A 14,663-nucleotide genomic window follows, 5' to 3' on the forward strand; every position below is an offset into this window, starting at 1 on the left:
GCTACCTCTGATTAAAGCGACAAGTAATTGGAATGGATATCGCTTAGCACATTGATCCGAGGAGGTGGCAGGAAGGGAYTACGGCTTTGCGCTGTAGAAATCGGAAGAGCTCGTCCTTGGCCGCTGCGTTTTTTTTCTTTTTAATCCCTCTTTTAGGAGTTTAAGTAGATGCAAGTTCTCGTAGTTTTGTTTCGTTTTGCTCTGTTTCGTCACTTGCCCCTCGTAGTTGTGGTGGTCAAATGTTGTCGTCACATGGAGCCTGATGGATACCGTCAAATGGTGGTGTTTGTTAAATGTTGCAAGACCTCCCCTGCACTTTTCCACCCCTCCTCTTTTCTTAGCTACCCAGTCGTACTTAAACTGTTTTAACAGATAAGTTTGTAATAGAAAATATGGTAGATGTTATTATTATTTTATCCCTTACAAGYGTGAATTATCCTTATAATAATAGAATATGCTTTTCTCAAGAGCTCGTATAAACTTTGGTAAACTTTAATTCTTTTTATTTACGTAGCCCATAACTATGGACTGCCAAGTCTTAAGGGAAAGAAAGAAATGCGTACTGTCTTMTTTTCCTCAAGTTATTTCAGCTTAAGACATGATCGCCAGAAGTGATTTAAAAGCAGATTGCAATTTACAGCTGGAAAGCAGTTGGTAGCTGAATTGGGAGTCTGTAGTGGACACCCTGTAAGTGGATGGCTGTGAAAAAAATTAGAACAATTTCRAATTCTGGAGTAAACACTTCTGACCTTCTAAATGGAGCAGCTGTAAGGTTTCATTTAACTGATGAGGGAGAAGGTTCTCAGCTGGTGTGAATTACTGTGGCTTCATTGAAGTTGATGGATTTAGAACAATTTACCTCGACTACATTTCTGTCCCCAGAAGTCTAGGGGTTTTATGCATTTAACTGTAACAGCATCAATTTTGTATACAGACATCAACTGACTAGAAATACGCAGTTCGTTCTATGAAAAACCTGATGTTTTCCTCCTCCCGTACTTTAACTGAAAGTGATATATTGCAAATTGCTCCAGATTAGGGTAAGGTTACCATAGGTTTTTATTTGAGGAAGTTGAGTTTAGAGAAATTCAGCTGCAGCTGTTTTTTTCTCCAGCAAATTGCCACTTTTCTGTGACTAGCATCTGGCTGTGTCTTGCCATTACGGTGACAATCACACCTTTAATTACAAAGATAAGAAACAGGTTTTACACAACGTTGTCCTAAGGCCATGGGTAGTGATGACCAAAGTATTAAAGTTTTGTGGTTTTATGTGTGTATAGGTTAAGGGGGGGTTGAAGGGTGAGAGAGCCTGGAAAAACTAGCAAGGGTGCTAAGATCTAATGCCTAATCTTAAATTTATAAAGTATGTTCCTTTTAGACAGTGGGAAGAAAGCGAATTGTTCCAAGACTCCTCAAAAATATCACGCCCYGGAGGTACAGGAATGACTTTTGGGGGAGTTTGTTAAAAGCGGATGCCCTTACAACATTAATATATTTAAGTTCTCTCAAAGAAAATTATCCAAAACGTGCAGAGTTTGTCCAAGATGCAGTCTCTGGGCTGAGCCTTAGGAGGGCTGGACATTCTTGTAGTTAGGAAGAGGGGGTTTCATCTCATGTCCCTTAGTCACTTAAGAATTAACCGTCTAGTATCATGACACTCCCTCCATTTGTGGTGGATGCAGAAGCAGCCCCATGTAGTGATATGTATCCCATATTAAAATAGATGCATAAGACAGGTGGATGAACTGTGCTCTAGAAATGCCTGTAACTACGTATTGAATATAGAAGGAGCCCAGATAGCTAGGTTAGACTCAGTACTTTTAGATGGTAAAATTAAATGAGATGGATCYTACCCTGAGAACGCTCTCTTCGTTCTCTAAGTAGAGTGTGCGCYACATTATAATTTAATGAAATAACAGCTCTCAAATGATGGCAATAAATCCTCTCCCTGGGGAAATACTGTTGATGTCACATTTTCAAAGATACAGTATGTAATGGCTGTAGAAGTAGGCTGATGGCGAGRCTGGCCAGGTGAAGGAGGTAGGATGGTTTCTACCTGATGAATATTGTTCTGCTGTCTGGACAGATGCCTGGCTTCATCAAGAGGAAGAGTGTGCTCTCTTCCAGCCCGTCTTGCCTCCAGCCTGCTGGTTGGGGTCCTCTCTTAAAGCATGGAAGAGATGGCTTTGAACACCACCAAGCTGAAGAACGCACTGAACGTCCAGCTCAATGCTTTATGCATTTTCCATAAAAAGGGGCACTGCTAATCTTTCACTGTCCACATTTTTCTCAAGAAAATGGCCATGCATGGACTTTAAAAGGAGCCAAGTGCTGCTCCCATGTGCCTGGCACCTTGGGTCGGGCTCCTAAGGGAAAGAAGGTCATTTGCTGCATCATGCTGGGTTTCGGTTGTGGGGCAAAACCTGTGCAGCTAGACTGCTAGAGCTTGCAGAGCCGTCACCCCTTAGAGCACTTTTAGTTCAAATGGTCAATGTAAGGGGCAGGTTTTGGATCTCRGCTTTGGACTTTTAGCTCAAGATTCCTATTTTAACCTTACTCTAGCTTCTAATGTAGGTTTGGCTCCCCCCCCGCCCTCGCAAAAGAATAGTGTAGATTTTTTACCTAACCAAAATCAATGTGATTTTTGTGTCACACTTGCCTTGGCACTTTTGAAAATCCCACCAGTTGCTTTTTCTGCATTTTTGGTACCTCAGTATGCTGAAAAAGCCAGTTTTGGTTAGTAGCTAGAGAAAAAAAAAGGCTGTGTACTCAGCACAGTGACTTTGGTAACTCTAATTCAGAAATACACAGAAATACAGAAATATTCCACATATATCTACAAGTGAAAAAAAAATAATACTGCCATGATTCTCAAGAGTGAAAATGGTCTGCATTTTCAGCAACCTCTAATATTAATCTAACTATTCATTTTTCAAGTCGTTTTTTTTTTTTTAGGGAAGCTGAGATGCCAGTACATGATAATGGGTTCATGTCAGTTTAATTATAATAACTGTTATTTAGGAACTAAAATAGTTAAGCCCTAATCCTAACTGTGCTCTTCAAAGCAAACTGTTGTCATCGAGAACATTTCTGAAAGCCCTTGGGCATTGCCGCAAGACAAGTAATGATTATAACTGTGAATTGGGCAAAACAACAAAAGCAGCAGCAACAAACCAACCGAAGTCAAGTGCTCCACTACCCACAAATTTGCCTTTTTGTGAGAGGACAGGAGGAAGAACAAGGCACACGTGGCTGATATTAAACACACTGCTTAGTTCAGCCCTGGAAGGCACTCGAGATATTGCGGCAATGTGGACTGCATACGAACACACATAGAGAGGAACAAAAGAGTCGTCTTCCCCCGTTTACATATGTAGTTTCCATGATTTCTTTAGTTAGTTGCATATTTAGTTTTATTTGGGCACGGACCTCTCTAAAACTTGCTTGGACCCGCTAAGATGTGTGCACCTGAGATGTGGATGTGGTATCCAGCTCCCGGTTCATGAATACATTCTCTTGCCTTTACTTGCTCTCTGGCAAAGTAGGGATGTGCCCTCCCCAGCTTTGTGCATCGTTGGGATTATTTATGCTACAGTGGCATCAATTACGCTCACCGAGATCTAGTTGCAGTTCTGTAAAGTAATTAAAACCTGCTGAAAGCACTTGTTTTGTTCAGGGAGAACTTCTTGGCTGTAGCTCACGTTTACATGCAGGCTTTTTTGTGAATGGTGTTGTCGAACTGAGCAGGACTGTGGAAGTGCCTTGAAGAAAGGCTGCAATTCAGCGTTTTATTGCAACATGGCGAGATAATGTACATACAGGAATCTTTTTGGCTTGCCCTGGCTCATATTTTGTGGTGACCGAACCTTCTTCCTTCTTTGCAACTACCACTGGATAAACAATATCAAAAAGACCTGAGTAGAAAAGTGTTTTCTAAACAACTTTTTTTTCCCCCCCATTTATGCAAAGTTCCCCTTTATTTTTCCACCAAGAGCAGAGGAATGATTAAGAGGAMACTGGAACATACAAATTAAAATTCAGTGTTAAGATGGCATACAAGTGATTACAGAGCCTCCAGTCTAGTTGCTGTCTTAGAGTAAATGCTAAAAAAGAAAATCATCTATAGGTATACATTTAAAATGTGGATGAAATCACTGACTTGAGTGGAACATAATTCACATTCACRCCATGTTCGTAGGAGCTTTTCTTACCATTCCAACATTTTTTTTTAAATTCCTTTTAGGATGTCTTCTTCAGCTCATATATAGGGGGACCTCCCAATGAGGTCCCTCATTTTTTCTAAAATATGTTTTGCTGACCAACCTCCCTAGCTAACAGCTAGGGTTTTCAGCTTCCAGTGAAATTTCGCCTCTACTCACGTCTGCTAGGATGTATGAGCTAGCCTTCTCCTGACCCAAAATTACTCGTCTTAACCTGTCAGAAGAAGACTATGTATTGGTATGTTTAAACTTAGCTTTCTGCTAAAAAGCACTGATGCAGCTTGTGTCTGTTGTTCAAAATGTCTTCCTCTTAGTACTAAGGCTCCGTTCATCACTTTTAAAAGAGCTGTTGAACATGAGCACAGTTTTTAAAGAGTGATGTTGTTCAACATTTAAAAGAAAATATTAGGACCGATATATTTTTGAGCAGCAATTTACGCCTTAATAAAGCATTGTGGTATTGAATTCTGGATAAGCTGTAAATAATGGAGCCATCTACCTAGGGGCTGATGAAAATATAAAAGTATATCAAGGCACGGTAGCTTTTGAATCAATAGATAATCTTTCCACCTGTCTTCTAGAGGCTAAATTACTCTATAAATGACAATGAGGAAGTCTTGGACCTACAACATGTAATACACTACGAGCTCTCCTAGGCATTTTGGCTTATACCTAAAGCAACAGGAAGACAGAAGAATGTGTGAAAACAGTGGTCCCAAAACGTCTTACACAGTTTTAACCTTTTTTTTTTTTTTAATAAAAAAATTGTGATAAATTGACATGTTACACTGAGCTTCTACATTGGGCATTTTAAAGGAAAAGGAAAATAATTTTGTTAGGAACTCTTCCCAAGTCTCCTCTGATAGAATCATACACATTGGTTTTGYACCTGTGACATTATTTCTCGGCACTCCATTCCTTTCCTCCTGTAGGTTACTATGGTCAGCCGTGGTCGTCTGTCTGCTAAAAAAGTAGCTGACTATAAGACTTTTGTAATAACATGCTCAGAGTAATGGTTTTGCACCTTACATGACTGTAGCTAATCCTCCCTTTTAAATCTCCGTGTGCATGTAAGAATATTCATTAATATAATATCTAAGTCCTCCCCATAATAGTGGTAGCAATTTCAGTTGTTTTATGTACTGAAATTTCAGAAGTTTTGTGAACTCTTACAATTTCCATTTTGGGGGTATTTAGAATTATTCAAAACTGACAGAACGAGCATCTTCTGGAACATCTTCTGGATGCTGGAGCATCTTCTTTCCGCGGTGACTGTGTCTCATCCAAAACGCACCGTGTCTCTAGGCTGATCGGCCTGATTGGCCTATTCCTGATTCTGGGATATTCTCCAAGGTTGAAAAAGAAGGTCCTATAAGTACCTCATGCTGGTCAAAAGGGTTCCCTAATGAGCAAGTCTTGGGGTGTAAGTGTCCTCAATAGTTGTGAAGACATCGGAGAGATTTTTATTTTACTTCAGCAGTAKAAACTGTGAACAGCTCATGCAAAGGAAAAAAGGGGAAAAAAAGAACCCGTTTTTACAACGAAAAACAGTGTTTTGTCTTAGGAAAGATCATTCTGGCAGATGCTGAAATTTCTGAACATAATTACATGGTTTTGGCTATTAYTTTATTTATTTCCCTTCCAAACTGAATAGGATTGGATTTCCTAATCTAACTAAGCRCTTACCTTAATATTACACATATTTCTCTTTGGGTTTTCTTTGGGGCTTTTTAGACTTTGTTTAATATAGGTAGCACAATGATTATATTCTTTACTTGTTTTACAGGTTAGGAAATATTGTTGACAGCATTTGAGACTGTAAGCATTTTCTAGAACGAAATGATGGTAACTGGATTTCTCCAGGTCCTCATTAACTAGACATGCGTGTGCTGAAAAGTTACTCAACTTCTAAGTGCAGGTGGCAAATCAGGCTTAAAAATGCTTGAAAAATAAATCCAGGCAGCTGGATCTTACTTTGCCGGCACTGGGAATGAGACTGCAGCCTTGGGGTACAACTGTAATGGAAATCCCTTTTTGACCTAGCAGACTGCGTAGGAAGCACAGCCCCTGGCCAGGAGCCCTTTGAAATTAGCTCCTGATAAGCGGAAAAGAAATCAGGCAGGCAGGGAAAAACTCTAAGGAAACTGGGAGGGGAGTAACATGGCCTGGGAGAATCATTTGGAAATACGCTGAGTAAAAAACAGCGTGGAAACCCTGTTAGCGGTCACTCGCAATCAGGATATTCCATAATGAATATATTCTTCCATAACAAAGTTCTCCTTACTACGCCATGAGCTGGCGTGATTCTAGCCATAGGAACTGTGCATACCGGTATTTTGGCTTATGTATTCCAGGAATTCTGTGCATTTTTCCTTCTTCTCCTTTTATCCCAATGCCAGGAGCTCTTTTATGCTTCCTTTTTATCCCATCTCCAAAGTGTCATTCTTCCCTTCATAGAAAAAGCTTAACAGAGAAATGCCATGAGGTTTAATACCAAGCTCTTTGGGTTTTTTTCAGAAAAACAGGAAACTGCTAAATTCCCTTCTATCCCTTCTAGGAATGGAGGCCAAAAATTTAGCACAGAGCAACATTAATATAAGCGTATTTAAGGACTTAAATAAATAAACTTTAATAAACTTATATTTTCAGCACAGAGCAGATGGTGTTTGACAGACCTGCCTGAAGCTATRTAACATCACATGCCATGCTATTTATTTTCCAATAATGTGATTTACTAAACAAATTTCTCCTTTTTCGAAGTCATACAGTGAAGCAAGGGTTTTGTAACAAGAGTAAAAGGCAAAAACCACTTTACAAGTAACGGGTGAAGTGCATTCAAGCTAAACGACACCTAAAATTCCCGTATAATGAATAATTGTGCAGAACACGAGCGCAGTTTCTAAGATTTCATCTGTATTCATAATGATTTAATAAAATGCTGCCATGGAGAAACTCAAGAGTTGGATCGATCTCTGTCCACATTGTTTGGCAGCATGTTCTCCAGCATTGGCTCATACCAATTAGCGTCTCAGACAAAGCGTAGGCATGRTTTGGGCRATTGCATGGAGTAGGSACTCTTTTCAATAAGTAGTAYAGGTGAGGCTTTTTCCTGCTTTGGAGGGAAAAGGAGCTGGCCGAATGGACATTGCCAGTTCATGTTGGGTGGCCTAAGGGCCACAGAGTGGTCCCCAGTTTTCTTGTAGTTAGCAGTAGGGCCAATCTTCATGTAATTTAAAACTAGACAAAAAGAGCTGTAGGATAAACTTGAAAAGGGACTTAGATGCTAGATGTAAGATGTTGAGATGATGTAAGATGCTGGATGTAGGCTACCATGGCCCTACTCTCACTATTTAGTCAATGATAGTTTCCTCCAAAGACCAATGCAAAAAAGCCTAAGCTGGGAGCGTAACTCCCATACTCTAAGTCARTCTCTCAAAATTTCTATCCTTCCTCCAGTAACTTTTCAGGGAATGTAGGGAGCCTTTGCTCCTAAACTTTGCCTTATATCAGGTGCCTGATTTATTCAGTAGCATTGCTTCCCAGAGCTGGCCATCTTGGAAGAAGTCCCAAGATCATATTCAGGGCACTTTTATGTCCCCTTTAATGGGTCATATAAGTGCCTGATCTTGCAAGTGGTGAGCGCAAGGTACGCTTGCCCGGCTCAAGCTCAACGRAGAATTGTTAACTAGTTGTTTTGTCTGATAGCTGTAAAATACCAGCCCAAGGCAGCCTTAAATGTCACAGGTTTTGCTTTTTAATTATTCACATTGTGTTAGTATTCGCTGAGATTTGCACAGATTGTCCAACAATACCCTGTTTTTTATGGAAAAAAAAGGTCATCCTTGCCCCAGCAATAAATGTCTTAGAACATTTTGTGTGGTCGCAGATCTTCCTGTAAGTCTATGGATCAAAGCTGAAACCCTGAGAAGGAAGAGAAGAATTTAAACAATATTACAGAAATTGAATTATTTGACTGGGAAAATAAAGCATCCCTGAACGCTAATGTTGCCAAGGACACTTGCTGCAGCTAGTCTGCAGCACGCAGCCAGCGTAATTAAAAAATTTCTTAGAATATAGCTTTATAGTCGAACAGACCAGGAACCCGGCTGAAAGTAGTTCCTCTGCCAGTCCCTGCCGCAGCATTTCAGCGGTTAGGATGGCCCTGCAGAACCCCGCGTAGCTGCCCCAGGCTCTCTCRTTTTTACTGTGACATTTCAGCCTGCAAAACTATAGATTGTGTGCACGTATGGCAGCTGCTGTCTTAGGCAACGTAGCAGGGACTGAATTCGGGACTTCTAAACCCAAAAGGACGTGCTGCAAGCGCATAGGCTGAAGAGCCGTAGTTCGTTAGCGGGGGACCAGCAGACCTCGGTCTAAGGATAAGCACAAGAAGAGGGAGATAAAAACCTCAGCGGGCTGCACGGATGCATCTGCTTGCATCAAATGTTTTCTCTCTCTGCTCTCCAGTGTCGGTTTGTGTCGTAACTTCTGTAAATTTGTAATGGAGTCTCTTTAGATACCCGAGRGGTAAATTTCTGGTTTGTGTTAAATTCTGTGGGCATTTGGTATTGTTATGTCTGAATTTCTAAATAAAAAAAGGGGTTTCACACATTTCCAAATGATCGTAAATGCGTAGGCCTCATATCATTATTAAAATTACACGCAGTGAAGGAAAGCAAGCGTTCGCTCAAATGAATGGTTAAAGCAGAAGATTACAGCACAGGCCGCTCGCCAGCGCGGAGGTGATACCACAGCGCTGTGCCGTTGCGAGACCATTACGGAAAGGATATGTTTAATCGCCATCCCACCCCAAAAGTGAGTCCTCAATAGATCCCAGAGAACGTGTGCTATTAGGCTCAGCTGGAATTTAGCAAATCGTTCTTAATCGTATGCAAGGAACAATTCTAAATAGAAATATTTTTTAAAAAGCCCTGGGAAAGAAAGGRTATTGGTGGGAAGAATGGAAGATCTTTGTGATTCTTGCTAAAAAGCTATCAAACGGAGTTCRGTGTGCAAAGAGATCTAACAAAGCGTAGAGAAGCAGTCGCCTCTTAAAAGAAACGTCATACAGCTGACAAAGTCACTTAAAGCTTTCTGCACTGTGGTACCTGCAAACTATATTTTTTCACAGATTGTGAGCCGCAAACCCTTTTTTTTTTTTTCCTCCCCCTCTTTTTAATCTTCATGAGGATTTCTGCTTTGAGACTTCCTGCAGGAAAGTGTTTTAAGTGGAAGTTGTCTTTATACTGCGCCTAACGTCTGCCGCTATGATTCCTGTGGCAGGCATAAGGACCATTTTCCTTCTGTCCTCAAGCTGTGTTGCTGCTTATTATCATGTTTAACATTCCCAGTGCCTGGCAGGCTGGAGATTAGAAACTCTTAATTTTCGTTTTATATTGAAAGGTCTCGCCAGATTTTTGGAGCATGGGCTATAATATATGCACATAATATATTGGTGGAAAAGTCCTGAACTCTCTAGTGAGTCACCTTAATCTTTCGTCTTATCATTTTAGGGCTGTTTTAAAATAATCTGCAGTGCCCCSATGCATAAACATGTTTAAAACATTACATTGAAAATAAAGGCTTAATGGAAGCAAACAAAAAGCAATGCATAGATTTCCTTTGATGCATCTATACTGTTAAAAAAGATAGATGTTTTGAAGAATGTTCTCCTCTAACTCCATAATTTCTTTTATAACAGACTGGGCGGAAGGAGAAGGGAGACCCRCTGAACATTGCCATTGACAAGATGACCAAGAAAACGCGAGACCTGCGAAGACAGGTAATCTATGGCTTTTATAATACTTCTTTGTTTTTTAAGAAAGYCATTGCTTTTCAATTTCGGACTGATTTTGTCACTTCTGGAAGTAGAAAGAATGCATGCCCTTATTTATTTACGTTACATTTGACATTAAACAAAGGATCTCTCCTTAAGGAGAGATTGAAACACATTACAAATCTAAGCCCCAATACTCTTTTTCAATTTTCGAAGAAAAATTTCTAGGTACATTATTAAATGAAGGTGCTGTGAGGCTGGGGATAGGACTGATAAACAGCAGTAAAACATAGTTTCAGCCAGAAAGCCTGGCTTTCTCGTACTGCTTTTATCTTTGTGATTGGTAATAAGGCTGGAAGATTTGTTCAGAAAGCTTGAGATGGAAAAGAACAGAAGGAATATTGGAAAACAAAAGAGAGAAAGTCTGTATGAGTTTCGCTTTGCCCTTTCAGAGTTACAGCGGGAGGGATTACCTTTTTTTCTTTTTTTTTTGGCCTGTTTTTTCCTCTTTTGAGATGATCCCAATTCTGCATATTTTCCCTGAAAAAAATGACTACCGACCAGTCAAAGCTTGACTCAGTAGAAATAGTCCCAAATGCACAAATCTGCAATATCAGACAAGGACTTAAATGTACCTGCAGGTATCTATTCACGTGATAGTTTCAGAAAGACTGGCATCTACAGGCGTTTTGGAGTCAGTGCTCTGCGCCTCCAGAACTCAGCTCGTTTCACTTGTTGCCAAACTCTCAACGAACATGCTCGAGGAGAGCAGTCTCAGAGCTTATTTCTCCAAACGATAAAAATATTGCAACGGACTTGCAGACGMTATGACTCATCAGCTCCCTTGGATCAAGCCTAGCATCGCGTCTGCTGCTCGGCTAATGACAGAAGAAGGAGCTCTGCTGCTCTGACCTCCAAATTTGTGGCGTCCTCGCTTCTGCAGTGGCGTTTGCACCATGTGTTGCCTCCCACCCCTGTTCTTACCGCTCGGAGGAAGTAGCAGGCTAACACATGCGTTACTGCGCTGCGCGAGGCTCGCAGCAGTTGCCTGAATTACTCATCTCCAAAGCCAAATTTACTCTGAAACGTGATACAAAAGTAGCACCTTTCTTAATAAACGCTCTACTTCTAGGGTAGCTTCAGCCCCATGGGTGCTGAAATCAATCRTGAAAAAGTTGGAACTCTGCATGTGGGTAAAGCGAAGCACATATATAAATGTTTTCCTGCTTGGAGCTGAAGCTTTTTAGGTAGTTTCTGATGTTTAGGTCAACGTATGCTACGTAGGAATAATATTTATTTAAGCTGTGGAAGTTGCTAGTAAACTAATAAAGATTAGATCATAATTATGCTAGATTTTGCACATGTAGGAAGATGGAGTTTACACAATCTCTATTCTGACCATAAATCATTATGCTTTCGAATCGCCGTCTACATCCTGTTTCATCCTATGTATAATCAACAGTATATGYGCTAGAGCCTACCCGAACCTGCCTATAGACCCTCTCCCTGCCAAGTTTCAGATTRCGTGGATGTCACTGAGGGCTTAATTTAATGCCCAGGAGGTTGCAGTTCAAGAAGAAACGAACAGGAATTCAGATTGCGGTTTAATACAGTCCCAGTCTTTCTATTTTTGAGCTATGTCATGGTAGAGACAATAAACTTGGAGTACTGTAACACCTTCTTTTTTTTAATGAATCCCGTTTAAAGGAGCCTTGCCTATCACATTTATGAAGCTTAATGTTACCACCAAAAAACTGAATAGGCTACGAAATACATTTTGGTAATGAAGAAATATATATATTTCGTTCGGTAGCCAAGATCCCTTGCCAGGCTTCAGTAGTCAACCACCTAAGGCTGATCTTTCTCTCTCTCGCTAGGTTACTTAGCTCTTTATTTCTGAGTTTTTACTGGATTACCTAAAGAACATGCGGACATGATTGTGGCTGGGACACATGGTGCTAAAATTCCATCTCGCAATTTATAGTCCCATCAATATTTCCCATTCTGATGGAATTACCTTTTTTATCGTCATCATTTAAACTCTCCTGGGCGTTGGAAAACTATTGTGGAGATCTAATTATATGTCTTAATATAAATTGCCAGTAAGAGCATCAAYCTAAGTCAGACTGAGCAAGTTCTTGGAAGCAGGCAAGTCTCACCAGCCCGTCGCTTCCCGCTGCCATTGCTTGCTTTATTTCGAACGATTTGGAAAAAGCGCGGAGTCCTGGGTCTGATAACAAGTTGTGCCAACTGGCAGGATTTGGGGTCTTTCTTCCCCCCGTACGCCAGGCTGTYGTGAAAAAAAAGTAGCGCACAACCTCAAAGCTAAGCAAAAGCGTCTTTYGCTGTGTGATACGGCAAGCTAGAATGATGACAGCAGCAGGGAGCTCGCTGCTGCCGGTTATTTTGTTTGTTTGTTCGATCTCCTTAGGGGGGGGAAAAGAACCCCCTAACCCTATAGTTTAAATACTACAGCTAATCGTAAAGCAGCACGCGCACGCAGCGTTTCGCGCCTTGCCGCTCGGCGGTGACATTGAAACGCGGCTACGCGGGAAGGACACWCACCGAAGGACCTGGCTCAGGCACGGCCCGGCTGCGCGGCGAGCGCCGAGGCCGGCTATAGATCGTTCGGAGCGGGGCTGGCGGGGTGCCGGCTGTTCTGCTGTCACCACCGCTGGCGTCCCACCTGCTCGCGGTGCGGCCGCCTGCCACCGCTCCCGCCCTCCCTTTGCCGTGTTTTCCGCTCCGCTTGATCTTGTTCTGTCTGCGTCAGCTAGTTTCCTCGCAAGGTAAAATAATGAAAACCGCTGTTTTTCTCCTAAAGAGCAGATCTGGCTATTGATTTTAGCAGAGCAGTTTGTCTGCGGTGTATTCTCCAGTAGACTGAAATCAAATAATTCCTCTTTTTTTTTCTTTTTTTTTCCCACTCAAGCCAGGCTAATACTTCATATGCCTCCAAGTGGGAGGAATTCTAGGAAAATAGGAAGATTTTTTTACCAGCAATTCCCAGCTTATACTGGAAATGTCGCTTACATGCAGCTGTTGAGGAGAAGACATCTACCTCTTGCAGATTTAGGATTATGTCATTACTGAAGCTAGATAAAAATACTTCATGGCATAAATGCTCAACGGAAAATGTTCACCTTCTTTAAAACTGAAAAACTTCATAAGATCGTGTTTATTTAGCCAGAAACTTCGTTTTGAAAATAAAACAGAAGATGTCTGACCATGTTGAAAAGACATATTTTGAATTTTTCCAGTAGTTTCAATTTTTTGTTTTGAATGTTATTATTTATTCTAGCTTTGCAGTGCAAATATAAATATATACATATAAATAAATATTAAAAATTAAAGTGGAAAGCAAGTTTTCAGAATTATCAAGAAAGTTATCAACCATTTTAAGGTATTTTGGTCATATAGCATTTTGAAGTTTCCAAGTTTCATTCCAAAGTAGAGCAAAGCACAATTTAAAAAAATCTTATTAAAATGCAATTTTTGTTTTCCCTTGCAGTTTTAGACAATAAGATTTTATAATAAAATATATGAACAGGAACTGTGAAGTGGTAAGTCCAGACATAACTGTATTACCTGTTCCATTTTAGTGAATACATTTGGTGCTTTGAGTCTTCAGACTGATGCACTGGGCTTTTATTTCTTAATGAAGGAGTGGCTGTCTAATAGAAATTAAATTAAGGCCATTGTTATCTAAATCTATGTGTACAGTATCAAAATGTATTGTCTGCCATCTGATTATTGTTAAGTGATCTTAGGAAATGAATTACTGGGTCCAGTCCAGTTCCTTTCGGGAACCACAAAAAAACAAAATAGCATCAACATCCTGTTGGTAGCTAGGATGGTGATTTGCAATATGGAAAAAAATAATCATTTCTAGACATGAAATACCTATGATTTTTCTCATGATTATATGAATTCTTCACACCACTGTCTTTTTTTAGCAAAAATGTCTTCTTCTCAGAGTATCTTTTCCAGGCAACGTCCTATAAACCTCTGAGGAATACATATTGTGTAGACACAGGACTCAAAAACAAATTGTGAGCAACTGAGCTGATGAGGTCTTGTTTTCTGTAAATTTGTACCATCCGTATTAGGCTTCTGGCAATAGTCTCAGGTCCTCCTGCAAGGTCTCTGATTGCCGTGTTTCTTCTCATTTTGCTCATATCCATTCTTCTCCTTTCTGCTGCTGCCTCTGGCACCGTGGCTCCCTGGTCAGCTGGTAGGTGGGGTGGAGAAGTGCTGAGCTTGGCTTTGACACGCTGCTCCGCTGACGGACACCTGGTGCCTGCGTGGTTGTTGGCCAGCTGGGGCGAGTGTTGGTGCGCCAGCCGGGCAGCTGCCGAATTCACGCTACAGATTTCCCTCCGTAGGACTCTGCTTTGGGTCACCATTCTCCTACCCAGAGGAGTTCTCATCAGAATTCTAGCTATTTCATGTTCTCAAGACCGTTCCTGGCTGTCAGATTTGTCTGAAATCAGCCATTAGATTAAAATGTATCGGAAGGAATGGGCAATACAAATGTAATGAGCTTCATTTCCTCAGAACACCAGTCTGGACACAAAACTCTTTATGGTCAAGACGTTTGTGACCATCTCCTGCCCTGTCTTTTCCCTGTCTTCTCCCATGTTTCCTATACATGTAACAACAGTTTG

At 40.9% G+C, this 14,663-nt stretch overlaps 1 protein-coding gene across 6 annotated transcripts in view; it reads left to right on the forward strand.

Moving 5' to 3' along the window:
- The window catches only part of CTNNA2 (catenin alpha 2), a 418,807-nt gene that overhangs the window by 290,724 nt on the left and 113,420 nt on the right, over positions 1–14,663 (forward strand). For 5 of the 6 annotated variants that reach the window (XM_026072715.1, XM_026072714.1, XM_026072716.1 and 2 more), the window contains exon 7: positions 9,922–10,002. In XM_026072715.1, coding sequence (XP_025928500.1) covers positions 9,922–10,002 — 81 coding nt within the window. Of the gene's footprint in view, positions 1–4,723; positions 4,744–9,921; positions 10,003–14,663 lie in introns of all 6 variants that reach the window. The other variant, XM_026072713.1, reaches the window with a different exon arrangement.

Source organism: Apteryx rowi, unplaced genomic scaffold (genome assembly GCF_003343035.1).
Source record: "Apteryx rowi isolate R43461 unplaced genomic scaffold, aptRow1 scaffold_35, whole genome shotgun sequence".
Classification (NCBI taxonomy): Eukaryota; Metazoa; Chordata; class Aves; order Apterygiformes; family Apterygidae; genus Apteryx; species Apteryx rowi.